At 50.0% G+C, this 27934-nt stretch overlaps 1 protein-coding gene across 1 annotated transcript in view; it reads right to left on the bottom strand.

The window, feature by feature from the left end:
* FGD3 (FYVE, RhoGEF and PH domain containing 3) overlaps positions 1–27339 on the bottom strand; it is a 69969-nt gene extending 42630 nt beyond the window's left edge. Inside the window, exons 1-3 of the mRNA XM_025359229.1 lie at positions 26948–27339; positions 14856–15023; positions 13550–14051 (exon numbers count right to left, since the gene is read on the bottom strand). Of these exons, the coding sequence (XP_025215014.1) occupies positions 13550–14002 (453 nt within the window). The 5' untranslated portion in view covers positions 14003–14051; positions 14856–15023; positions 26948–27339. The remainder of the gene's footprint in view (positions 1–13549; positions 14052–14855; positions 15024–26947) is intronic.
* Between the last annotated feature and the right edge of the window lie 595 nt (positions 27340–27934).

Genomic DNA, 27934 nt, shown 5'->3' with positions numbered 1-27934 from the left:
GCTCATGCATGCGCACTAAGGGGTGAAATGGTGGAGTGTAATTGGTATATGACCTTCTAGGAACTCTTGACTGGTACAGGAAGAACGCCTCAAGTGAGCATGCTCACAACTCCAGTAAACACACTATGCATACGGCCCCTCCCAAGTGCTGGCAGGCCACTGGGCATGCAGACAGCCCACCACACAAAAGAATCAGGGGAGAAGGGATGTAACCCCCTGGAAGCATGCCAGTGCAGAATCACCCTAAGTCAAAGGTTAAATGGAGCACTTGAATCTCTCAAGTCAGAGAGAAGGGACCTTGGAGTCTGAACTGAGTAGAACTGAGGCACCCATGGCCCTCCTAGACAGGAGGCTCACGAGAGTGGCAGGGCTAAAGCCTAACACCATGCAATGTCTGTTGTTTCCTCTGCTTTTTCTTTTTTTTTTTTTTTTTTTGAGACAGAGTCTTGCTCTGTCGTCCAGGCTGGACTACAGTGGCACTATCTCGGCTCACTGCAAGCTCTGCCTCCTGGGTTCACACCATTCTTTTGCCTCAGCCTCCCGAGTAGCTGGGACTACAGGCACCCATCACCACGCTTGGCTAATTTTTTGTATTTTTAGTAGAGACGGTGTTTTACTGTGTTAGCCAGGATGGTCTCAATCTCCTGACCTCATGATCCACTCGCCCTGGCCTCCCAAAGTGCTGGGATTATAGGCATGAGCCACTGCACCTGGCCTCCTCTGCTTTTTCAACTAAAATTGGTTCTTTTCCAAAAACCCATACTGCCTATTCTCCTGTTTTCTCTGTGTGTATTCTGAAATGGCTTGTGCACTCACTGGACTGTCTGCCTTGGGGGCAAGTCTGCCACTTTGTTTTCACTTTGCATGTCACTTGACTTCTTAAACACACACTCCCTGTTATTCATGCACCCGTGGCTCTTGCTGCATTTGTGTGGCAGCAAAGACACAGGCTCCCTTGGGGATATGCCCTGAGATTTATACTTGGTTTTACCCTACCAGCTCGGATGACCTCTAACCCTTCCCCTGACTACTGGCACATGGTCGGGACAGACACTAATTGGAACCCTGGCTCTGCCAGCTCCTTATGACTTACCATATGCTTTTCATTCCTGTTATGCCCCAGGGCCAAGTTTTCCAGTGGCTTTTGAAGCAGTTTGTCTGCGGGCACAGGGCCTCACTCTGTGGCCCTTTAAGGACCCTGCCTACTTGCTTTTTTGAGTTAGCACTTTTTGGGAGGAGGGAACATTCTTCCTTTGCCATTGCAAGTTCTTACCCCAAGCGCCAAGTCCTCCAGAGGTTCTTCGTTTATGTCAGGAGGGAAAATAAACATCGCCCTCTCAAATGGAAGGGCTGCTATTTTTGTGAGCATATGAAGGTTTTCCATGAGTATTCCTCTCGCCTCCTCCCACTTCCTCCTGTAGCCTCCATTTCTCTAATCACTTCCACATCCTTCTCAACATGCATCAAGACCTTCAAGGTCATGTTCGCAGGGAGGGGAGTCAGCCCCCTTGTGGCAGTTAGCTGAAAAACAGGCTTCTCATCTACTTGAAGAACATGAGAAATGGAACCCTGAGAAAAGAGATCATCACTTTGTTGCCAGAATGCTCCGAGCGAGAGTCACTATAAGGTCATGGAGATAAGGATATAGGCCAGCTGAAAGCCACAGGCACAAGAGACCCATAGGACAGAGATAAAGGCTAATAGATTATCACTAAAACAGAGACGAAGGCAAGGTTAGGGGTACAAGGTAAGACATTGCAGAACCCCAAGATGAGCAGGGGGCCCGCTGTTCACTCTGATATCTCCTCTGTTCTCAAGTGGATAATTGTGATGAAATGGGACCAAGGTTTAGGGTACACAGTAAGACCAGTTCATTCTGGAACCCTAAGGATGAATGGGGGATGCCCTATTCAGGATAATAGGAAAGTAAGAAGGGACACCTTTTACCTTTTTTCTCCTCTGTTCTGTCTTCACAGATGGGTAATCATATCTCCATACCACAGGACACACCCCTCAGATGCATTCCCAAAAAGTGGGAAAAGTTTGATCCCCCAAACCTTAAAACAGAAAAATGGTCCCGGCACCGTGGCTCATGCTTGTAATCCCAGCACTTTGGGAGGCCGAGGTGGGTGGATCACCTGAGGTGAGGAGTTTGAGACCAGCCTGACCAACATGGTGAAACACTGTTTCTACCAAATACAAAAAATTAGCCAGGCATGGTGGCAGGCACCCGTAATCCCAGATACTTGGGAGGCTGAGGCAGGAGAATCACTTGAACTCGGGAGGTGGATTACAGTGAGCTGAGATTGTGCCACTGCACTCCAGCCTGGGCAATAAGAGCAAAACTCTGTCAAAAAACAAACAAAAATAGAAAAACTAGGTTTTCTTTGTAATACTGTTTTTCCTCAAAATTAACTGGGACTAAATTACAAAAGTCAGCCTCAGAACCCAGTGTCCCTATGCAGGAAATCCTCAAAGTCACCTCCTCAGTCTTTTATAACTGGGAGTAGAATAAGGAGGACAGGGCTAAGGAAAAGGAAAAATGCAGGGACCAGAGGCAGGCTTAACTACTGGCTGCTCTGCAAGCCCACCAGCCTCCTCCAGGTTGCCCTAAGGACACTCCTCCAGGTAACTGCCATTGGAGTGGGAAGCCAGGCCACTGGAAGGCAAACTGCCCCAGTGGGACAAACGGGAGGAAACTTCACATGGTTTGCCCCCTCTGCCAAAAGCTTGGCCACTGGAAATGGGACTGCTTCAAAGGCTGAAGGGGTCCCAGGACAGAATCCCAGCCCCTGATGGCCTTGAGCTAGAGAGCTCTCTGCTCCAGCTGGCTTTCAAATCAGACATTGGCACTAACAGGGCAAAGCCAAGGGTGACTCTGGAGGCAGCAAATAAAATTATAAATTTCCCTTTTGGGTTCAAGAGCTGCCTACTCTGTGCTAATCTCTTCTGAGCAATTCTTCTCCAAATGCAGTCAGGTAATGTGGGCAAATAGCACTCCCTCCTTCCAAAAAAAAAAAAAAAAGATTCATACCCCTTTATATTATTTAAGAGACCAATTACCACTTTCACACCAGTCCCTGCTAGCGTCTAAATACCTACACCTCTTTGGGGCAAATATATACTTTCTTAGATGGGTGCTTGCTTAATATTTACCTGACCTCTGAATTCATCTTTCTCTCTAATAGCTCTATTTCTCCCGGGAAGGCTACCTAAATCTTTAACCAATAACCTTAACCTGGACAGTCCAACCTCAGGGATTTAGAAATAGCCCACACTTATTTGGACAAACCCTAGCAAAAACCTAACCAAGGCGTCTCTCAAAGGGGGATACCTTCTACAGTATGTAGATAACCTCTTTGTCTGCTCCCTGCTTCACAGGACTGATACAGCAACATGTAGTACAAACCATAACTTCCTAACGGAAAGAAATTACTTTGTCTAATTCAAAGGTTATAAAGGTAAAGGTATTGTTGGTAAGGAAGTTTATAAAGAAAAGTGATTTTGTATGAAAAGGATTTTGTATGGTAAATTCTTGTCCCAAAGTAAAATAACTGGTTGTTTAAAAGAGGGATGTTTAGGTCAAGTCAGAAAGTCCAAGCATGCTGTAGATGGTCAGTGCAAATTGTAAAATGCTTTATAAACTGTGATCATGACTCTTAACTGTACAACTTGCCTGCTTTACAGCTAGGTAAGGCCTGGGGACATACAGAGTTAACCGTATCCCCATATCCATGCTGGAAAGAGTCAAACCTTATCTGCATTTCTGTTGGGTGTCCTAGGCTCCAAACCTAGTGCATAATTAGAATTGCTTACTTACCAGGTTTTTCACCAAACGTAAAAGTTGCTAAGAGTTAACAGTGTAATGTGTACTTGACACTACTGGAAAAACAGTTTACATGTAAGGTGTGTGGGAAAAGCAGAATGTGATTTTGGTAAAAGATTATAAGAAGGCATGGAAATATGGATATTTTTGCCTAGTTTAGAGGGTTAAAGGATGGTTTTAAATTATATATGATAAAGATAAAGGTTAAAGCAAGTTGTGGAAGGTTTGTTAAAATTAATCTTGTAAAAGAAATTCTGTATGTGACCATATTGGCTAGAGTTAAAGGAGTATTCAGTTTTTCCATAAATTGAACATTGGAATAAAAGCACAACAGAGTTTCATTACAGCATTATTCTGCTCCTTATAAATGTGTTATTGGTACATGTTCCAAAATTACGCAAAACTTCTATAATTATGATATAATTTAGTATGTTATCACTAATAATAATTGTTATGTTAAAATTAGTGTGCCACAGAGATAACAAATGTCTTTTTTGATTGTGTCTTTGACTGTGGCACCATAAGATTTTTTGTCATCCACAGACAATTGTTGGCTTGTTTTAATCCTCTTTAAAAGGTGAGTTTTTTGTTTTTTGTTTTTTTAAAGACAGTCTCACTCTGTTGCCCAGGTTGGAGTGCAGTGGCACGATCTTGGCTCACTGCAACCTGCCTCCCAGGTTCAAGCAATTCTCCTTCCTCAGTCTCCCAAGTAGCAGGGATTACAGGCAAGCACCACCATGCCCAGCTAATTTTTGTATTTTTAGTAGAGACAGGATTTGGCCATGTCAGCCAGGCTTGTCTTGAACTCCTGACCTCAGGTGATCCATTTGCCTTACCCTCCCAAAGTGCTAGGATTACAGGCATGAGTCACCGTGCCTGGCCAAAAGGTGGTTTTTATAGTCAGCTATAGGACTCTAACAGGTGCTCCGAAATGCAGGTTTCTGATAACTTTGGAGATTATGATATTAGAATAGAGGAAAAACTTTCAGGACTCTTATGGAGAGCTGAAATGTTCGTGAATATCAAGCAGAACAGGAGCTAACTGCATGAACAGTGATCTTGCCACTGCACTCTAGCCTGGGTGACAGAGCAAGACTCTGTCTCAAAAAAAAAAAAAAAAAAGAAAAGAAAAGAAACGAAGGAAAAAAAGAATGAATACATTAAAAAACTAAAATTTTTTAAAAGAAAAACCATAGAACTACCATATGATCCAGCAATCGCACTACTGGACATTTATCCAAAGGAAGGGAACTCAGTATATTGAAGGGACAGCTGCACCTCCATGTTTATTTATTCCAGCACTATTCACAGCAGTCAAGATATGGAATCAACCTGGGTGTCCAACAACAGATGAGTGGATAAGGAAAATGTGGTATATATAGACAATGTCATACTACTGAGTCATAAAAATATGAAATCCTGTCATTTGTGGCAACATGGATGGAATTAGAGGACATTTAGTCAAGCAAAATAAGCCAGGAACAGAAAGTTAAACACCACGTATTCTCACTCATACGTGGAAGCTAAAAAAAAGTTGATCTCCCAGAAGTAAAAAGTACGGCAGAGCATACTAGAGACTAGGAAGGGTAGGAGAAAGAGAGGGATAGGGAGAGATTTGTTAAAGGATATAAAATCGCAGATAGATAAAAGGAGTAATTTCCAGTGTTCTATGACACTGTAGGAGGACGATAGTTAACAATCGTAGAGTATATAGTTTCAATAGCTAGAAGGAGGGTATTGAATGTTCCCAACACAAAGAAATGATAAATGTTTGAAATAATGGCTATGTTAATTGCCATGATCTAATAACTATATATTATATGTATCAAAACATCACTATGTAACTCAGGCATATGTACAGCAAGTATCTGGCACTTTAAAAAAAAGAATCACTGCTGCCAAGTGGAAAAAAAATAACTGTTACAAGAAGCAAAGAAGGACATTATATAGTGATAAAAAGGTCAAGTCACCAAAAAGATGTAACAGTGATAAATATTCATGCACCAAACCTCAGAGCTCCTAAATATATGAAGGAAACTTTGGTAGAATTGAAGGAAGAAATAGCAGCAAAATAATATTAGGAGACTTTAATATCCCACTTTCAATAAACCAATAGAATAAACAGACAGAAGATCAATAAGGAAATAGAGAACTTGAACAACTCTACAGCCAGTTGACCCAAACAATTACAGAACACAGTGCCCAAAAACAGCACAATATACATTCTTCTCAAGTGTACCTGAAACATTATCCAGGATAGATCACAGTAGACATAAAACAAGTCTCAACAAACACACAAAGACTAAAATTACACAAACCATCTTTTTCTTTCTTTCTTTTTTTTTTTTTTTTTTGAGATGGAGTTTTGCTCTGTCACCCAGACTGGAGTGCAGTGGCACAATCTCAGCCCACTGCAAGCTCCGCCTCCCAGGTTCATGCCATTCTCCTGCCTCAGCCCCCCGAGTAGCTGGGACTACAAGTGTGCGCCACCATGCCTGGCTAATTTTTTGTATTTTTAGTAGAGACGGGGTTTCACCATGTAAGCCAGGATGGTCCCGATCTCCTGACCTCGTGATCTGCCCGCCTCAGCCTCCCAAAGTGCTGGGATTACAGGTGTGAGCCACCGCGCCTGGCCCAAACTATCTTTTTCAATCACAATGAAAGGAAACTAGAATTCATTAATACAATGAAAATCCACAGACATGTGCAAATTAAACAACACATTTTTTTTTCTTTTTTTTCTTTTGAGATGGAGTCTTGCTCTGGCACCCAGGTACGGTGGCGGGATCTAGGCTCACTACAACCTCCACTTCCCCAGTTCAAGCAATTCTGCCTCTGACTCTCGGGTAACTGAGATTACAGGTGCCCACTACCACGCCTGGCTAATTTTTGTATTTTTAGTAGAGACAGGGTTTCACCATGTTGGCCAGGCTGGTCTCAAACTCCTGACCTCAGGCCCTCCACCTGCCTCAGCCTCCCAAAGTGCTGGAATTACAGGAGTGAGCCACTGCACCTGGCCTAAACAACACATTCGTAAATAACCAATGGATAAACGAAAAAAATGAAATAATAACATACCTATGGAATGCAGTAAAAGCAGTGCTAAGAGGAAATTTTACAGCTATAAATATGTACATTTTTTAAAAAAGAAAAACCTTGAATCGACAACCTAACTCTACACATCAAGAAACTCAAAAAAGAAGAGTAAACTGAAACTGAAGATAGCAGGAGGAAGGAAGTAATAAAGATCAGACACAAAGAGATATCTATATACATACAGGTATCTGCAATAGAGAATAGAAAGACAATAGGAAAACCAACAACATGAAAAGTTGGTTTTTTGAAAAGAGCAAAAAAATTGACAAACATTTAGCTAGGTTAACTAAGAAAAAGAAGGCTGGGAATGGTGGCTCACATCTGTAATCCCAGCACTTGGGAGGCTGAGGCAGGTGGATCACCTGAGGCCAGGAATTTGAGATAACCCTGGCCAAAATGGTGAAACTTCATCTCTACTAAAAATACAAAAATTAGCTGGGTGTGGTGGCACACACCTGTAATCTCAGCTACTCAGGAGGCTGGGGCAGGAGAATTGCTTGAACCCAGGAGGTGGAGGTTGCAGTTAGCTGAGATCGCACCACTATACTCTACCCTGGGCAGCAGAGTGAGTGAGACTCCACCTCAAAAAAAAAAAAAAAAAAAAAAAAAAATCTATTCTACTGTCTAAATGTATAGATTTTTTTCTAAATGTTGTGATTTTTAAATAGACTGCCTCAAAATAAAAGAGAGGGAGAGAAGACTAAACTAAAATGAAAGAGGGGACATTACAAGAGATGCCACAGAAATAAAAAGACTGTAAGAGAATACTGTGAACAGTAATGGGTAAATTCCTAGAAACACACAACCTAGGAAGACTGAATCATGAAGAAATAGAAAATCTGAAAGAGCAATAATGAGTATGCAGATTGGATTAGTAATAAAGAACCTCCAAACAAACAAACGTCCAGGACCAGATGGCTTCACTGATGGATTCTATAAACATTTCAAAAAGAAATAAAACCAATCCTCCTGAAATTCTTCCAAAAAAATTGAAGAGGAAGGCATACTTCCAAGCTCATTCAGTAAGGCCAGCATTATCCTGATACCAAAGCCATACAAAGACAATACAGGAAAATAAAACTACGGGCCAATATCCCTGATGAATATTGATGTAAAAGTCCTCAACAAAATACTAAGAAATGAAATTCAACAGTACATTGAAAGGATTAATTACCATGACCAAGTTTATTCCTGGAATGCAACTCTGGTTCAACATAACAAAAATCAATGAATGTAATACACCACATTAAGAGAATGAAGGACAAAAGCCACATGGTCATCTCAACTGATGCAGAAAAAACATTTGAAAGGATTCAACATGCTCTCATGATAAAAACACTCAACAAACCAGGAACAGAATGAAACTACCTCAATATAATAAAGCCCATGTATGAGAAGCCCACAGCTAACATCATATTCAATGGTGAAAAACTAAAAGCTTTTCCTCTAAGATTAGAAATAAGACAAAGATGCCCACTCTCACCACTTCTATTCAATATAGTATGGGAAGTCCTAGCCAGAGCAATTAGGAAAGGAAAAGGAAGAAAAGTCATCCAAATTGCAAAGGAAGAAGTACAATTACTTCTGTTCACAGATGACATGATTTTATAGTAGAAAATCCTGAAGATTCCATTAAAAACTGGTAGGACTAATGTACCAATTCAGTAAGGTTACAGGATACAAAATGAACACAAAAAAATCAGCTGGTGCTGGGCATGGTGGCCTGCAGCTGTAATCCTGATATTTTGGGAAGCCAAGGCAGAAGGATCACTTGAGGCCAGGGGTTTGAGATGAGCCTGGGCAATATAATGAGATTCCATCTCAAGGAAAGGAAGGGTGAGATTCTGTCTCAAGGGAAGGGAAGGGGAGGGCAGGGGAGGGGAGAGGAGGGGAGGGGAGAGGAGGGGAGGGGAGGGGAGGGGAGGGGAAGGTGCGTGTAACATGCAACTCATGTTCACCTTGGGGTGGAGCCTTAACATTTAAATGTATTACAGTCAGGCTCTATATGCTAAAAGGTCTTTTCAGGACACAAATGCACGCAAGTGGGCAGCCTCTGCAAACTGGCCAGAGCTAGTCCATACATAGTCAGTGATCTTATTGAAAGAAAGTTACTGAATCAGTCTTTTGTCCAATTAAGGCTGCAGTTATGACTGCTGGAATGGGGGTGGGGTGAGGGGTGGGCGGTGGGGGGGGGTCAGTCAGCATCTGGTGGAGCTACAGTTGTTTTAATATTGCTTATTGCCTGTTTAGCTGCTAAAGAAAAAGAAAATACCTTGTGGCTATCAGAATATAGTTTATTCTTTTTTTTTTTTTTTTTTTTTTGAGATGGAGTTTCGTTCTTGTTGCCCAGGCTGGCATGAATGGCGCGATATTGGCTCACCGCAACCTCTGCCTCTTGTGTTCAAGCTATTCTCCTGCCTCAGCCTCCCAAGTAGCTGAGATTACGGGCATGCACCACCATACCCGGCTAATTTTGTATTTTTAGCAGAGACGGGTTTTCTCCATGTAGGTCAGGCTGGTGTCAAACTCCCGACCTCAGGTGATCCACCCGCCTCGGCCTCCCAAAGTGCTGGGATTACAGGCGTGAGCCACTGCACCCGGCCAGAATATAGTTTATTCTTTAAGTGTATGGTGTGTACACTTGCCAGGTCCTGTTTACAATTTGGTATCTTATTGCCACGGAGTCTATTCTGTCAGTCTTCTGATCGCTGTTTTAAGATTAATGCTGCTCAGTTGTGTGTAAACTACAAACGGAAGGAAGTAGAACCAGGTGTGTCTGACCTCCCATCCCATCACAGCTGGGAACTGAAGTTTTTAAGGTTTTTCTGGGGTCCCCTTGGCCATGAGGGGGTTTGCTCAGTTGGTGGGGGGCATAGGATTTTATTTTTAGTTTACAGGGTTAAATGACAATCTATCACTGAGCTTCAGCCTTCCCTACAGCCTCCTGTGTTATAATTTTAGCACACCAGGCTGCTTAAGCTAAAGCATGGGGAAAGGGGAAAGGAAAGAAAAAGAAAAAGGAGTATCCCAGGGGCGCAGCCAGGGGCCCTGCTGACTGCTGGCTGCGGCCCCTCTGCAGCCTGGCCTCTGGGTGCTCCAGCCCCTTTCCCTTGGTCGCTGAGTGGCCTCCTTGCGCTTGGTCTGTCAAATGCCTTCTACAGAGAAGGCACAAGAAGTTTGCATCCTGAGGCAGCCGCTGGTCTCCAGATGGAGCCACATTCCCCTACACCTGGGGCCAGACCTCCAATAATGAACCCTGCTCAAACCTATCTGTGAAAAAATGCTTTCGTCTTGGATTTGCGTTTTTCACCTTATTCGACAATCTGGGGTTGGCTTACTCGTGTTCATTTACAGACTGGGTCCTGAGTCCTTGTGACCCACACCTCGGGGCAGAGGCCATGTGAGTCCCTTTCAAGCAGCTGCAGGTTAGTGGGGAGATTGCACAAGGCAACTAGCCAGGGTGACACCCACGGGCAGGGCGATCCAGAATCCCACAGGCAGATTTCCTGCAGGCCCCTGGGCAGGTGGTACGGATCTGAGTCCCTAGCAAAGAAAGAGGCCCTTTCTGTGGCTGGTGGTGGGATGAGGCTGGGGAGGCATCTGTACCAGCCTGGGGCGGCGTGTGCGCCAGCCTGGGGCCTTCAAATCAGGCCTCAGTGCCCAGGCAATGGGAAGAAGAGGGGAGTTTTCTGATAGCTGCGTGGAGGTGAGGGGTTGCTGCCAGGGGGTTGCCAGGTGGGATGGGGCTATGGGAATAGAGAGGAGAGCACAGTTCCTGAGGGACTGAGGGATCCAGCCTCAGAGCGGGAGGGGCGGGGGTGGGGGAACACTGCAGCAGGGCATGGAGACCTCCCAGGTTCTGGTGAGCAAAGTGGGTTGCCCAGGGGATGCCTTCACAGGGACAGGCCTAAGGGGAAACCAGGGAGAGATGAGTGCTTAGCCTGGAACATCTTGACCCCATACTCATAACTCAACCCCTCTGTGCTTCGATTTCCGTATTTGTGAAGAAAAAAGCCCCCACTCTCCAGTTTCGCCATGAACAATGCTGAAAGGACAGACAAGCTAGCGGTGTCCCCAACACTCATGAGGCCTCACCCCACCATGTACCAAGGACAGGAATGCAAGATGTTAAACGTTTAAGTCTAATTGAGCCTCCCTTATTTTACCTAACCTTGAAAGAAACTCCTTTTAAAAACATGAAGGCAGGCTGGGCGCAGTGGCTCAAGCCTGTAATCCCAGCACTTTGGGAGGCCAAGACGGATGGATCATGAGGTCAGGAGTTCAAGATTAACCTGGCCAAGATGGTGAAACCCTGTCTCTACTAAAAATACAAAAAATTAGCCAGGCATGGTGGTGGGCGCCTGTAATCCCAGCTACTCGGGAAGCTGAGGCAGAGAATTGGTTGAACCCAGGAGGCAGAGGTTGCAGTGAGCCAAGATCATGCCACTGCACTCCAGCCTGGGCAACAGAGCAAAACTCTGTCTCAAAAACAAACAAACAAAAAACATGAAGGCCAGGGTGGGCTGGGTGGAGAGTCCTCCTGAAACAGTGTTCCTGAGAGAGTTGGAAGGGGCCAAACCCCCCTGTTGGTTTAGGGATGCCAGCCCAGCCCTGCCTGCCCTGCTGTGTGGCTCCAGACCCAGCGCTCCTGCTGTCTCCAGGTGAGTGGCAGGTTCATGCCTGACCCAGGCAACCCCACGTTCCCCGAGAGCTGGGTGATTTCGGGAACAAGAAGTGTGCTGCTGAAGCATCCTTAACCTTTCCCCAATGCCTTTCCTGTATCACGTTCTAGGTTGCTTCTGGCTAATTCTTCACAGCACAGAGCCTGGCTCACTGGCTTGGCATGTGTTCCCCTACATCACCCACAACATCAGACCCCTGTTCTTCCTCAGGGTGGGGTAGAGGAGACTCCGGGTCCCAAAGATCCTGTGTGGTGCCTCGCCCTGAGGACCAGCCGGTGTGTGACAGACTGCCCTCTGTCAAGGCATCCCACAAGGGAGGAGACAAACTCGTTCCCATCAGCGACAGAAGCACCGGAGCAAGCGCTGGAAACTTCCTATTGCAGACACCAGGACCTGGGCCTTCCCCGCACAAGCCTGGCCCTGTGCACCCCCCAGAACCTGAGGGGCTGGGCCTGGGGTCTGCACTGTCCCCGGCACTCAGGAGACTGGACAGCCCGCTCGGGACACCCCTGGAGCTGTGGGTGGCGTGGCCAGGACTCACCAGGCCTTCTGTTGTCTGTGTTCTGATGTGCTGACATCTGGACCTTTCTGACCCTAGAGGGACTGCCCCTCCCAGGGTAGCCAATTCTAGAGAGAGTAAAGGCCCAGGCTTGCCCTGCAAACTCGCCTTTCCAGTGCCCACCAACCCCCACAGAGCCCACACCCACCCCCCTTCTATGGGGCCCTCACACTCCAGGCAACATGCCCCTGCCCTCCTCACCCCAGGGCAGGTACCAGACAGCCAGGGACAGCCCCTGTGCCCCAGAACCCAATGAAATCATTCACACCAACCAATCCTCAGCCTGCTTACCCTGCTTTGCCCGTTCCTTCCTGCGGAAACCATATTACCGTCTCAGGCCCACAGTTTCCCCTTGAACCCTCTGCCTCCTGACGGACCCTGGGCTTCCCTGTGGCCCCACGGTGTGGTGTGATGTGCCCCTTTCTCTTGGAAACTGAGGATGACAAACCATCTTGTCAATGGCAGTGGTCTCCTGATCCTACACCTGAGTGATAATAAAGCCTCCATTGAACACAGCCCTGGCCTCGTCTCCGTGAAGCCGGCTCCCAGTGGTCCAGGCACCGGGCTTCCCTTCACCTGCCCAGCCTGCCTCCTGATGGTACCCGTGTCAGCCAGCAACGTCCCCATGCAGGCGCCAGCAAGCCTGACCCGCAAAACGCTCCCATGACCTGGTCACTTGGCAGCTTACCCATGCTGTGCCCCATACCCACAGTTTCTCTTAGCCTGAGGCCATCTGCCGCCTCTCCATCTCCCCAAGACCCCAGCACCGAACCAAGAGCCCCATAAATGCTAATGAGAACGCAAACAAACTCCCTCAATGCAGCCCCATCGTGTTGTGGGAACTGTCTGCTCTGGTCTCCACACTGCACTGCGGGCCTCACAGGTCCTGCCCCACTGTGTCCTGAAGAGCACAGAGCACCCAGCCTGTGCCACACCCCATGGATGACCCCGGCCAGGTACCATGCTCTCTGTGCCTCAGTTTCCCATTGAGGAAAACAGTTTCCCCACTCACACTGTCTCCTCCCAGGAGTTTTATAAAGTCGGCAGTGAGCACTGCGCAAAGGGCAGCTTTGGCAGCACCACCGGCAGGACTGACCACCATACCTTCCCAGGGTCGGGAGGTGCCCACTGCGCAGTTGTGGAAACTGAGGCTCAGGACTGAGGTCACTGCTCAAGGTGTCAGGTAGGCTTGGCCTGACCTGCATGGATTCTTCCCACAGGATTTTCTCGGGCACACTGCATCCCAGGACCTCCCCTTGCACACGGCACAAGCCTATGTGCCACATTCCTGGAAACAAGGTGTGGCGTGACGCCCACTAAAAATCTCAAAACCCTCCCGAGGAAAGGCCTACAGCCTGCAGCGGGGACAGAGAAGGGGAAGCCTACCTGGGCCAGGCCGGCGTCCTCGTCAGCCTTCTGGGGGGTGTTCTCAGGGTCAGGTTCCTCACCCACGTCGCTGTCGGCCTCCTCCTGGGGGGTGACCTTCGGGACCTGGCTGTCCAGGGTCATCTCTGGGTGTGCCCCCAGCACAGTGGGGCTTGGGCCAGCCTCCAAGCCCTCCTCGCAGGGGAAGTTCTCTCCAGCCACACTGGAGGATGGACTGTCGATCCCGCTGTCCCGGTTGGGGATCTTTAAGCTACCACTCTGCTCTCCCGTGGGGCCCGTGTCTAGAGAGCCGTCCCCTGCTGCAGCTGGGCTGCCAGGATCCCCACAGTGGGCCCTGGGCCCGACGGGGAGCACTTGGAGCTTCCCCAGGGAGGAACTGCCAGGTCCAGTATCTGGCACCCCTAGGGCAGCAATGGGTCCTGGAGGGGTTGAGGACCCCCTGCCTGACTCCATCCTTAAAGCTTAGGTCACTGGGCTCAGGTGGAGGCTGGCCAGGGGCTTCCTGTAGGGGAGAAACAAGACAGAGTCAGTGCTAGCCAGGCATGGACCAGCCCCCTCAGGTGCAAACCCCAAATGCAGCCCCCAGGCAGTACCCTCTACCCCCCCACCCAAAGCCTCGAGCAGGTGGGCTGGGGGCTGTGTGTGAAGTGTGAATACCCTGGTCAGCTTCAGTTGGGTCTTGTACAGACAGGCTTTTAGAGAACAGAAAGTAGAAAATGTTTTCTTTTAAAACTAAGTTTCTTCTGCATAAAAAAAAAGTAACCCTGTGGTGTGAAGCCATCTGCTGTTCAATAAATTCAAATAGATGCTCAAGGTAGTGACCATAACCAACAGGAACACAGTGGCTTCTGTTTATAGCGCATCCGTGGTGCTTTTCAATCCTCTGATACTCCCAGGATGTGAGGCCAGTGTCCTCCTCCTCCTCCTCCCCACCACTGCCTGCTGGACAGGTCAGAAAACAGCCCCCAGGGGTCCAAGGTCCCAGCTGTCTCTACTATCTCCCTCCGGGGAGGGCTGGGGCAGGAGGTGGGTCTCACCAGAGGATGTGGACCAAGGTCTTTGCCCCAAAACTCTTCCTCCCTCCTATGCACTGGAGCCACCTCCCACTGGCCCACCACACCTCTCATGGACCAAATTCAAGTGTCAATTCTAAGTGCACAGAGAATTCACCGGGCGCCTCTGAGGAGAAGCAAAAGTGAGATGGGCCTAGAGGGAAACTGTCATCCCTCAAAATCATCCTCTTGAACCCAAGACGCAGCTGCCGAGGAGCCTAGGGGCTGCAAGCAGCGGTCACTTATCCCCATACCTGATGCCACCAGCCTCTCCGAGGAGGGTGCTGAGGGTTGGCAGGCACAGGCGCCTGGCCCCGCGCTGGGGTCTGGGATTGGCCGGCAGGGGCTCGCACACAGTAGATGGTTTCCTTGAAAATCTTTTCCTTGCCCAGCAGGTTCAAAGTAGAGCCATTTAGGAGGTACTGAAAAGACATGAGAAGAGAAAGAAAACCACCTTCTCCAACTGGCATTTGGAGCAGCCAGAGGCCCGGCTCTAGGGGGGTGTGGAGGAGGGAAGCTCTATGCCACTGACCAGCAGAGTGGATCCCAGGATTGGGGCATGGCAGTCTGCACAGCCATATCCTCAGTCCCCAGGCTGGCACACAACACCTCCAAAAGGGTGGCGCCTGCACCAGCAGCCATTCACTGTGGGGTGGGAAGTGTCTTGCTCAGCTGGAAACTCTGGGGTCAGGGCTGAGCTTGTCCCTGGCCATGTAGCATCCTGCGGCCCAGGGGAAGGGTCACCTTGAAGGTGCAGGCACTGTCCAGTGTGAGGCGAGCCGGTGGGCATCGCCAGGCCCCTCCCCAGCCCACACCTCATACCCTCCCCCAGGCACACACAGAGAGGCTCCCTCAAACACTCACACCGATGGGCTGGTTCACACTCACGCACACTCACACTCACACTCACACTTAGATATTCCTCTGCCAGCAGCTTTACATGCTCCTGCCTCACTTACAAAGCAGAATAAAGAAGAGGCAGTGAAGAAACAGGCTTCACAAGACAGGCACCCCGTGAGCCAGCCCTGGCTGCCTTGAGCAGGCAGGTGTGCCTCTGGGCAGGGTGTGACGCAGGCCTGGGCTCTGGCAGCGTCCCAGTGGCTGTGGATGCCAACCAGCTCCACGGTGGAGCACTCCACCCCGCACAGGCTCCTGAGTGCTCGCTCTCTTGGGGCAAAACCACTTTTGAGTGGATGTTTCTTTAAATGACTCCAGAATCACTCAGGTGGGCATTTATGATTGGCTACTGCCGCATTCCTAACGAATTCAATGGGGGGCAATATTAAGATTTCTGAACAGAAAATACATGTTTTGCCGCATTCTTCTCATAGCACAAGAGATAAACTCAGGTTTCCAGAGGTCAAACGTGGCACAGCAATAAAAATACACCAGATGGAATGTGAGCTGCACTCAGCCTCAGTGTGTTCAAAGGTAGCTGTCTGGCAAGACAGTGCCTGGTTCAACCCCATCTCAGGGGAATTAGGGTTCTGGTCAGGATGGAGTAATAGAAACCAGATTTACTCTCACCTGGAACAACAACAACAAACATGGACAAAACCTACGAAAGAGGTTTGCAAGGCTCTACACAAAGCAATAAAACACCGTGGTCCCTGAGAGACGGGAATGAATGAGGTGAGCCCTCCTATTGTCCCAGCTCACTGCCCAGAGACCATTTCTGGACCATGGATCAGGGAAGGGGAGCCCTGTGGGGCCCAGTGGACACTCTGAGTTGAAAAGACAAAACTGGGAGGCCCAGAAGACTAAGGTGGCCAGAGTCCACAGCATGGAGCCCTGAAGAGGAGAGAACTGCACACAGAGAGAGAGCTCGGAGATCTCAGAGGGACCCCTCAAGGACCGTTCGGCATGTGTATAGTGGGGAGAGCACATGAGGCCAGAGTAAGAACTGCCTGCAAGGACCACAGGGAGCTTTCACAGGGCAGGAACACGCCTGTGCCCACCAGCCAGCCCGAAAAACCCCACAGTTCACGGGGCATTGCGTTGAATACTCAGAGGGTCTTGCTTCAGGAATGATGGATAATTAGCCCTGCAGTGATCACTGCTCTGGTCCCACCTAGCAAATATTAACAAACCTTAACAGGAAGTCCACATGTTTACACAACTGCATCCCTGAACAAAGCTAAAAAATATAGAACTACAAAAATATGTAGTGCACGGCAAGGTAAAATTCCCATAGTGTGGCATCTAATCAAAAATCACCAGGCTGGCCGGGCGCGGTGGCTCAAGCCTGTAATCCCTGCACTTTGGGAGGCCGAGACGGGCGGATCACGAGGTCAGGAGATCGAGACCATCCTGGCTAACATGGTGAAACCCCGTCTCCACTAAAAAATACAAAAAACTAGCCGGGCACGGTGGCGGGCGCCTGTAGTTCCGGCTACTCGGGAGGCTGAGGCAGGAGAATGGCGTAAACCCGGGAGGCAGAGCTTGCAGTGAGCCGAGATCCGGCCACTGCACTCCAGCCTGGGCGACAGAGCGAGAATCCGTCTCAAAAAAAAAAAAAATCACCAGGCATAGACCGGGCGCAATGACTCACACCTGTAATCCCAGAACTTTGGGAGGCCAAGGCAGATGGATCACTTGAGGTCGGGAGTTCGAGACCAGCCTGGCCAACATGGAGAAACCCCATCTCTACTAAAAATACAAAAATCAGCCAGGCATGGTAGTGCGTGCCTATAATCCCAGCTGCTCAGGAGGCTGAGGCAGGAGAATTGCTTGAACCCAGGAGGCGGATGTTGCGGTGAGCTGAGATTGTGCAACTGCACTCCAGCCTGGGCGACAGAGCAAGACTCTGTCTCAAAAAAAAAAAAAAAATTGCCAGGCATAAAAGGGACTATACAAAAATGAAGAGAAAAAATTCAATATAAACACATAACTAACACAGATGTTAGAATCAGCAAAAAGGGACATTCAGAACTGCTATCATGTCTGTGTCCTACTATGTTCTAAAATCCAGTAGAGACATGGAGGATGTAAGAAGGCCCACATTAAACTTCCAGAGATGAAAACTACAAAGTGTGAGACCAAAAACACACTGGAAGGAATTAACAACCAATTCAACATTGTAGAAGAAAAATTAGTGAATTTGAAGAGACAAGAACAGAAACTATCCAAAATGAAACACACACACACAGAGAAAACTGAGCAACAGCGAAATGTGGGAAAACTTCAAGTAGTGTAATACATGTGTAATTGGAGTCTCAAAAAGGGGTGGACAGAAAAAGTATTTGAGGAAATAATGACAAGTTTTCTAGATTTGATGGAAGCTATAAATCTACACATCTAAGAAGCTCAGTATAAAGTAAGCACAAAAAATCCTTGTAGTTAAAACTTTTCCCACATAGAGAACTTCAGGCGCAGAGATCTTCACTGGTGAATTCTACAAACATTTCAGGAAAATAATGATGCTAATTCTAAACCTACATCTAATGATCTTTCAGACCTTTTTTTTTTTTTTTTTTTTTTTTTTGAGATGGAGTCTCACTCTGTCGCCCAGGCTAGAATTCAGTGGCACAATCTATGTTCACTGCAACCTCCGCCTCCTGGGCTGCGTTCAAGTGATTCTCCCACCTCAGCCTCCTGAGTAGCTGGGATTACAGTCACCCACCACCACGCTTGGCTAATTTTTGTATTTTTTTTTAGTAGAGATAGGTTTTCACCATGTTGGCCAGGCTGGTGTCGAACTCCTGACCTCTAGTGATCCTCCCACCTCAGCCTCCCCAAGTGCTGGGATTACAGGCATGAGCCACCACGTCCAGCCAGATCTTTCAGACCAGTTTTAAAAAGAGAGTAGAACGCAGATGAATCTAGAAATAATTATGCTGAACAAAAGGAGCCAAAGAAGACCTACAGTGTTTTCTCATTACTACGGAATTCTAGGAAGTGCAAAGTAGCCTATGGTGCTAGGAAGCAGGTCATTGGGTGCCTGGAAGGAAGGGGAGGGGCTATGGGATTGGCGTGGGGGAGGGGGGTGAATGGGGAGGGGGCTGGTGGGGTGGAGGGTGCTTACAAAGGAGCACAAGAGCTTTGAGGGATGTTGCACACATACTCATTACCTTGATTGTGGTGATAATTTCACAAGCATACCCCATGTCAAAGTTTATCCAACTGTACACTTTAAACATATGCATCAATGGTATGCCAAGTATACCTCACAGGGCTGATCAAGAAAATGTCACCAGGCCGGGCACGGTGGCTCACGCCTGTAATCCCAGCACTTTGGGAGGCCAAGGCGGGTGGATCACCTGAGGTCAGGAGTTCGAGACCAGCCTGGCTAACATGGTGAAACCCTGTCTCTAAAAATACACAAAATTAGCTGGGCGTGGTGGTGGGCTCCTGTAATCCCAGCTACTTGGGAGGCTGAGGCAGGAGAATTGCTTGGACCTGGGAGGTGGAGGTTGCAGTGAGCCGAGATCACGCCACTGCACCCCAGCCTGGGTGACAAAGTGAGACTCCATCTCAAAAACAAAAAAAAAAAAAAAAAAAGAAAATGTCACCCTAGCCAGGTATGGTCGGGGGCTCCTGTAATCCCAGCTACTCGAAAAGGCTGAGGCAGGAGAATCACTTGAACCCGGGAGGTGGAGGTTGCAATGAACAGAGATCTCGCCACTGCACTCCAGCCTGGGGGACAGAGCCAGACTCTGTCTCAAAACAAAGAAAAAAAAGGAAAAGAAAAATCCCACCCTTATCGCCTTTGAACTGTACAAACTTGGTGAATTTCAGACATTCCTGAGCATCATTTTCCTTACCACAGAAGGGAGGATGGATCATGAGGAGAGGTGAGGAGGTGTGCGGTTGCAGCCTGGGAGGCTCAAGCAGCCCGGCCCCCCGGACATCCTGTCCAGAGGAGAGAGGTGCACTGTGCTTATCGGAGGCCCTTAAATCACTCCCGTCTTGGAAGGGCTTTTGTCCAAGAGCAGAAGAACCAAAACAAATGAAGGACACTCACCTCCAGCTTTGCGTTTGCAACTCTGCATTGCCAACACCTGTGTTATGGATCCTGTCGGTCCCCCCAATTCACACACTGAAGTCCTAGCCCCCAGTACCTCAAAATGAAGACATGTTTGGAGACAGGGTCTTTACAAAGGTAATCAAATTAAAAGTGAGGCTTTTAGGGTGCCCTTGGTGGGGGCAACCTGGGTTGAGGAGCCCCTAATTGTCACTTCACTTCCTTCTATTCTGTTGCAGGGACTTTTTTTTTTTTTTTTTGAGACAGAGTCTTGTTCTGTCGCTCAGGCTGGAGTGCAGTGGTGCGATCTCGGCTCACTGCAAGCTCCGCCTCCCGGGTTCATGCCATTCTCCTGCCTCAACCTCCCGAGTAGCTGGGACTACAGGTGCCTGCCACCATACCTGGCTAATTTTTTTTTTTTTTTTTTTTTTGTATTTTTAGTAGAGACGGGGTTTCACTGTGTTAGCCAGGATAGTCTCGATCTCCTGACCTCGTGATCCGCCCGTCTCGGCCTCCCAAAGTGCTGGGATTACAGGCATGAACCACTGTACCCGGCCCAGTTGCAGGGACTTTTTACAGAGTATGTGTTGTTTTAAAATAAAAGAGGTAATGAGAACAGACAAACAAAGCTGGACAGAGGGGCAGGAGAGGGAGGAGCCACTTTGGGAAGTGTAGCTGGGCAGAGCCCCTCTGCGACCAAAGGCTTTACCAGCAGCAACCCTCCTGGGCTGGTGTGGCCACTGCCTGGCCTTCAAGGCAAGGTGCACACATGCATATACAAGCGCACATGGGCACATACATACACATGTGTGCACATGTATGCTGAAAAATAAAAAGACCTTTATCTGAGGAATGCCAGCCCCTTTATATAATCAGGCGTCGAGAGGCGCCGGAATGCAACACAGTCACGTGTCACTCCCCATCGAGCAAAATGGGTCCCTCCTGAAACCACTTGCCATGCAGGCTCTAGACTGACAGATGCCAAGTAACCCTAAAATGCCACATTCCCTGTAGTTCAACAGTGACTGGCCAATCACTAACCAGTGTTATTTCTGTGAACCAATGAGAGTTCCTGATGAACAACGGTCACCACCCCCTCTCCTGATTCATCCTTTCTTTAAACACTGGAGCCTCTCTTTTGTTCTCCAGACATTCCCTGAGGCAACTTGGAAGTGTCTCCCTGGCTGCAGTCCTCAACCTTGTGCTTGAATAAACTCTCTTTAGACTATATTGTGATTCTCTTGATTATTTTAGGTTGACAATGCATACACACATATAATACAAGTACACCCATGCACACCCATGCACACCCATGCACAGGGTCATTGCTGAGCCCTTTCTCACATTTGCAGGGGACATTTCCGTCCTTCATATGAGGAAGCCGAGGCTCAGACAGGCTGGCCCTGGCACACAGGTGCTGGAAGCCCGTGTGTTTGGGTCACTCTGATCCACCCAGGGCTATGCCTACGTTTCCACAGGGGCATTGAGGGAGCCGAGGTCAGTTCTCTGTACCCCACCACCTCAGCTCTCCTTTTAGGAAGCCCTGAGCCGCCTGAGGTGAGCAAGGCTGGAGCTGCTGACCCAGGTGAGCCATGCCCACTGTGGACTCAGCCAGGAAACAGGTCCCAGACACTCGGGGCTGCCACCACCTAGCACGAGGAAATCCACAAACCTGAAAAAATTAAGAATGCCCCAGAATCCAGGGCATCCTAGAACTGTTCATGTGTCTCCATCACAGCAGCCAGTGAGCAGGGGGTGAAATGCTCTGGCCCCGCCCCGTGTCCCTCCACAGTGCAGCGGCCCCCCCAGATGGGCAGGGCTGGTCCCACAGATGGGCCACCAGTCTGCCTACCACCCAGCTCTACCTGCCACCAGATGTCCCTTCCTGGGGGCCGTGAGGGAGTCCCCTCCCCTCTGAAAGAAACCCACCACGGCACCTGTCCACTGGGCTGCCTGGCACCTAGCAGGCAGGGACCTCCCCTGTCCTGTCGCTGGAGTGGCCCAGTGGCCCCCGGCACACAGAAGGCTCCATAACAACGGCATGTTATGTGGGGGGAGCAACAAACGCGTTAGTGGTGGTTTTTAAACTGCCATATATTCTTTGACACCCCTTCAATATAAAAGAGGACTCTGACAGCCCTCCCCTAAATACAGAGGCCCTAAGAGACTCGCTGTAACTAGAGAGGGCAGCATACGGGAGACCAGGTCAGGAGGGAAGACAGCTCCAGGCTCTTGTCCTTGGAAACCAGCGCCTCGCTGTGAGGGAGCCCTGGCCACGTAGAGAGGCATGCGGAGGCATCCCTGCCAACAGCAAGTGGCAGCCAGGCCTGAAGCCTTTGGGGGAAGCCTTTGCAATGGGTCCCAGCCCTGTGGGCGAGAGCTGCCTGCTGCACCCAGGTGGCCCAGAATCATGAGGGAAGGATGACAAGATCTCCCTTGAGCGTTACCCTGCAATAGAGAATCCAGGCAATACTGTAAGTGCCTCCAGGTGATACAATAAACCATGTGTACTGCCCATGTCTGCTGGTCCCCATATGGCTTCTCCCTGGCTTAACTTCAGTGCCTTGAGGTCCCAAACCCACTGAGGCCACCCACAGTGAGCAAGGCCCAGGGCACCCTGGCCATGCCCAGGTGTAATGGCTGATGGCAATCAATTAAAGCCACCAGGCTGGGTGCAGTGGCTCACACCCGCAATCCCAGCACTTTGGGAGGCCGAGGCACTTTGGGAGACCTCCACCTGAGGTCAGGAGTTCGAGACCAGATTGACCAATATGGTGAAACCTCATCTCTACTAAAAATACAAAAATTAGCTGGGCGTGATGGCTTGCACCTGTAAGCTACTCTGGAGGCTGAGACACGAGAATTGCTTGTACCCATGAGGCGGAGGTTGCAGTGAGGAGATCGCACCACTGCACTTCAGCCTGGGCCACAGAGCAAGATTCCGTGTCAAAATAAATAAACAAATAAATTAAAGCCACTTTGTGACCCAGAGGTGCCTGGAAGCACAGAGTAATTACCTTGGGGTCTCAGCCTGGGAAATGCCCTGTCTGCTGTGGGCGTGGATAGAGGGGGGGTCTCCATTATCTCTGCTGAGAACTCAGTGAGGTGCCACATGCTCCTGAATTGAGGTGGGGGTCAGAGGGACCTCGGAGAGGGCGGGAGGCGAGGGCAAGCTGAGCAGGGAGAAGAGGAGGCGGATCAATGCAGCACCTGCCCGTTTGCAGGCATGCCATGAGCAGACACTCACAAATACGGCTCACACTACCACCTTTACACGTTACCTCTACCATTTAAGACTGTGTGACTCTTCATGAACCATAGCCCTGGCACGACGCTGTGACTGTGGAGTGGGAGGACAGGCTGGACAGCCTGGGACTGGGGGCTGGTGGGCGGGGGGTGTCTATCTCTCCCAAGGGTGTGGCAGCTTTTCTTAGGGCAGCCACATTTACTCCAACACCAGTTTCCAATGTGAGTCCATCACGTCAAGAATGTTTCTCCCAAAAGTTTTGAAAGCAGGGTCTTAAACAGGTACTTGTACACCCACATACACAGCAGCATTCCCTACAATAGACAAAGGGTGAAAGCCGCTCAAGTGTCCATTCATAGATATCTGGATAAAGAAAAGGTGGCCTCTCCACAGAACAGAATCATGTTCGGCCTTAAACAGAAGGAGGCCGAGCGGAGCGCAGTGGCTCCCGCCTGTAATCCCAGCACCTTGGGAGGCCGAGGCGGGCAGATCACAAGGTCAAGAGATCGAGACCAGCCTGGTCAACATGGTGAAACCCTGTCTCTACTAAAAATACAAAAATTAGCCGGGCATGGTGGCGGGCGCCTATAGTCCCAGCTATTTGGGAGGCTGAGGCAGGAGAATAGCTTGAACGCGGGAGGCAGAGGTAGCAGTGAGCCGAGATCGCACCACTGCACTCCAGCCTGGCGACAGAGACTCTGTCTCATAAATAAATTAATAAATCAGAAGGAAATTCTGACCCATGACACAACAGGGGTGAACCCTGAGGACATTATGCTAAGTGAAATAAGCCAGTCACAAAGGGACAAATCCTGTGTGATTCCACCTACGTGAGGTCCTTGAGGAGTCAAATTCAGAGACAGAAACCAGAATGGCGGCTGCCAGGGCCAGGGGAGGGAATGGAGAGGGTTTAACAGGGACAGAGTTTCAGATTGGGAAGGTGAAGACACTCTGGAGATGGACGGCAGTGATGGTTGCACAGCAACGTGAATGTGCTGAGGGCACTGTACTGATCACTTAAAAACAATGAAGGAGGCCAGGCGCGGTGGCTGACGCCTGTAATCCCAAAACTTTGAGAGGCCGAGGCTGGCGGATCACCTGAGGTCAGGAGTTCGAGACCAGCCTGATCAACATGGTAAAACCCCCGTCTCTACTAAAAACACAAAAAAATTAGCTTGGTGGCAGGCACCTGTAATTCCAGCTACTTGGGAAGCTGAGGCAGGAGAATCGCTTGAACCCAGGAGGTGGAGGCTGCACCGAGCCGAGATCGCGCCACTGCACTCCAGCCTGGGAGACAGAGTGAGACTCCATCTCAAAAAAAAAAAAAGAAGATGAAAGTGCTATGCTTTAGGTTATGTGTATTTTACTGCCATTTTAAAAAAGAAAACTTTTTTTAAAGGTATGGATTTCAGAAGATTTGCATGAGAAGCTTTTTGCATTCATACCAAAATGATAAGGTGCGAAGGGCAAGGCCCTGCACCAGGCCAGCCTCCTTTTCAACCTCCCTGCCCAGCTGGGGGCATCCAGGGGGAGGTGGGATCGTTAGTGTCCCTTTCTGAGGCTGTGGAGCTCAGCCCCTGTTCACGCACTCTTGCCTTTCTTCCTTGGTCCACATGCACAGCCACCGCTGCTCCTCAGAAGACTGGCACCCTGGGCAGAGGCCTCACACAGACTCCCAGGTGGGGTGGGCCCCGGGCAGGACCCACGGGTGCAGCCTCCAGGCCTGAGTCTGCGGTGCCCCCACCTGGGAGGTGGGGCTGGGGGACAGCACATCTTGTGGCACAGAGTGGGGCGCCCCATCCTGGAGGGCTGGGATTATTGTTAGGAGTTCAATACTTGCTTTCGGGGAAATGCAGCAACCACTTGCCTGTGGGCTACTTTCTTGAGACCAGGGACACTCACCGGCAGGCGGCAAGCTCAGAAGGAGGGAGTGGGGAAGCTCACATGTTCGTCTTACGTGTGGGGACAGAGGCACCACAGGTGCAAGTTCATGTCACCAGGCATCAGGCAGCTTGTCCCCAGGCCCAGACGTGGCGGCCCCCATTTCACACAGGGCCTGCCCTACACTGTCCTTGCAGCCAGCCAGATCCAACCGTGGCAGTCTCATGTCCCTGTCTCCCTCCTCAGACAATGGGCCCCTTGTCACCTACCAGGACCCACAATATCTGCAGAAAAGAGAAGGCAGCACACGGGGAGAAATGTAAGGGACGAATGAAGGTCCTCGTGTCCTGCTTCCTTCCTGACTGGCTCAGTCCCCACAGCTGATGGTCGTCCGGCCCAGGGCCAGGCAGGCACCACAGTGCCCGGCGCTGCTCTTCCTCTTGTCCTCGTTCATTGTTTTCAGCACATGCTTGCCTCCGAGCCTCCTTGTTCCACAAGCCCAGTCTCATCCTTGTCTAGGTTTCACACCTGCCCAGCACTGCCCTTACTGAGAGGCCTCAGTTTCCCTATCTGTAAACACACTGAAGTCCTAGCCCCCAGGACCTCAAAATGAAGACATGTTTGGAGACAGGGTCTTTACAAAGGTAATCAAATTAAAAGTGAGGCTTTTAGGGTGCCCTTGGTGGGGGCAACCTGGGTTGAGGAGCCCCTAATTGTCACTTCACTTCCTTCTATTCTTTTGCTCCGGATAGACCCATCGGGGCAGGTGGGGAGGATGCATTGGGAGCTCCCAGCACATGCAGCAGTGACTCTCGGGTCACTCTTTCAGTCCAAGGACTAACCTGGGAGTCCTCAAGGGGCGCAGACCTGTGCGGCCAGGAAGGTCAGGCCTGTGCTTGTACAGCAGTGAGGCTTCTCAGGAAAAAGTCACTTCAGCTCTAACCTCTGCACAACACGGCTGCAGGCTCTGTGTGCAGCGCACTCAGCCTGGTGTAGCTCCGAGGGGTCTTGCACACGGGGTAGTGCTGGTTTCTGTGTAGACGCGGACCTCAGCCCCCTGAGGAGTGGAGCCGGGGCCTCCTCTGGCCTCCTGTAATGGCCCAGCTGGGGACAAACCACTTCCTCCGTTTCACACGCAGCTGGCTAGCCCCACCCGGCTCTGGGGCCACGGAGCAAGTTGTGAAGATTTGTACTGGGGCTCAGTCAGACACTTTGCAGGCTGGGGGGCCCAGGGCAAGTCAGCTCTGTGCCTCGGTTTTCTCCCTGCAAGAATGGCTGACCAGCATCCGCCCTGGGCATTGGCAAGCACTGATCTGAATGGCAGCGGCACCTGCTGAGCGCGTCCAGTCCCGAACTACAGTGAGCCTGGCACAACTCAGTCCCCACTTTACAGATGAGTGTGGCCATGCATGCTGTGCGACCCGAACATGCCCCTGCCCCTTGGGCTCCCTCTGCACAGTGGGCACAATCACAGTGGCGTCGGGTTGTGCCGCCACTGTCGCTGGGACCCTGCCATCAGTCCACGCACCTCTTGAGGTGGCCCCACCACTGTCCCACACTGCCAGGCACTGCATGGGGTGCGAGGAGGCTTCGGTGGGCGCGGCACTCCTTCCTCATAGCCCCATGCTACACAGGCCCACATCTGCTAATATCTAAACTGCAGAGTGCAGGGGAAGCTTCTGGAGCCACACTGTGTGGGAAAGCCTAGCCCCAGGACAGGTCTGGGACCACCCTCCTCTGCTCAGGCAGAGGAAGGCTCACACTGCCCCCGGCCCCTGGCCCCCGAGGCCTAGGTGACATGAGAGGGTCTGGCCGTGGTCTCGATGCCCTGGCTGGTGCACCGCCAGCTGATGGAAAAAGGCTCCCTGTATCTGGTCAGCCTTGGACTTGGGCCCCTGCCAGACTTTGATGGGGACACAGGCAGGCACCGTTCATCTTGTGAGAGCCTGAGCCACCCCCAGATGATAGGCAACACTGTCCCAGCACTGTCCCAGGCAGTTTACAAAGGCTTTTCACACTTGCCATTTGAGGCCCATAATAACTCTGAATTTTTACACATCACGCTCCAGGAACCCAGAGAAAGACGACAGAACAAAAACAAGACACCATTCCGTGCCACCACAGCCACTTCCTGCCTTGAAAACATCCGTCTCCCTCAAATGGCTCCTGCCCTGAATGCTCCCACCACCCCAAAGTTCCACAAAACCAGTCAGATCTCGGGGCTCCGCCAAGACCTCAGGGCCAGCCCCACTCACCTGTCTTCCGAAGGCGAGCGAGTTTCTCCTCCGGGCTGAACTTCGTGCAATAGCGAAACACAACTTCCTTCTTTCTAATTTTCGCAATATGGGTCACAACATGATGGTGTATTTGCATTTCCGCATCATTCTGCTGGGGTGAGAGGAGCTTGGCTTGCTGATTCTAGAAGGTGCAACTTGCAGGGTGGCGGGGGCAACAGCAAACAAGCATGCAATCCACAGCTCTCCACTGACCAGGCGCTCGGCTCACAGCCGCGGCAGCCGTGCTGGTTTAAAGGTTAACGGGGCTGCGCACAGAGGACCCACAACCACCACCCTCCTGCTTCTGCTGGGTGGACTATTGTGAGTAGATCTGCCGTGTAGATCTTCAGGGAGGAGGGGCCCAGCAGGGAGTGAGGGGGCCGGCCCTAGACCAGACAAGCCCAGAGTGAGCCCAGAAACACCATCAGAGGCTTCCTCAGACCCTCTTGGTTGGGAACAATGAAATGGTCACAAGTTAGAAAGTGAAGAGACCTCCGGCAAACAGATATTTCAAGATGTTTCCTGGGAGACCTGACCTGCGAGTGCTGCTCCAGCAGGCCCAGCACCTGCCCTGCTAAGCAGCCCCACCAGGAGGACACCCTCATTGTTTTAAGGAGAGAATCAATAAATAATAACACCAGGTCCTGAAGGGCTTAGAGTGCAAAGTCTGACTCAATTTTAATAAAGCTTGTTAATCCAGCCTTAAATTCATTTTTTTTTTAAAAGCAATTTCTCAGCTGGGCATGTGGCTCATGCCTGAAATCCCAGCACTTTGGGAGGCCGAGGAGGGAGGATCAGTTGAGGTCAGGGGTTTGAGACCAGTCCGGCCAACTTGGTGAAACCCCATCTCTACTAAAAATACAAAAATCAGCTGGGCGTTGTGGCGCATGCTTGTAATCCCAGCCACTAGGGAGGCTGAGGCAGGAGGACCGCTCGAACCCCAGAGGTGGAGGTTGCAGTAAACTG

This window comes from Theropithecus gelada, chromosome 15, assembly GCF_003255815.1.
Source record: "Theropithecus gelada isolate Dixy chromosome 15, Tgel_1.0, whole genome shotgun sequence".
In the NCBI taxonomy this organism is placed as follows: domain Eukaryota; kingdom Metazoa; phylum Chordata; class Mammalia; order Primates; family Cercopithecidae; genus Theropithecus; species Theropithecus gelada.
This window is presented reverse-complemented; position numbering and strand designations above follow the sequence as displayed.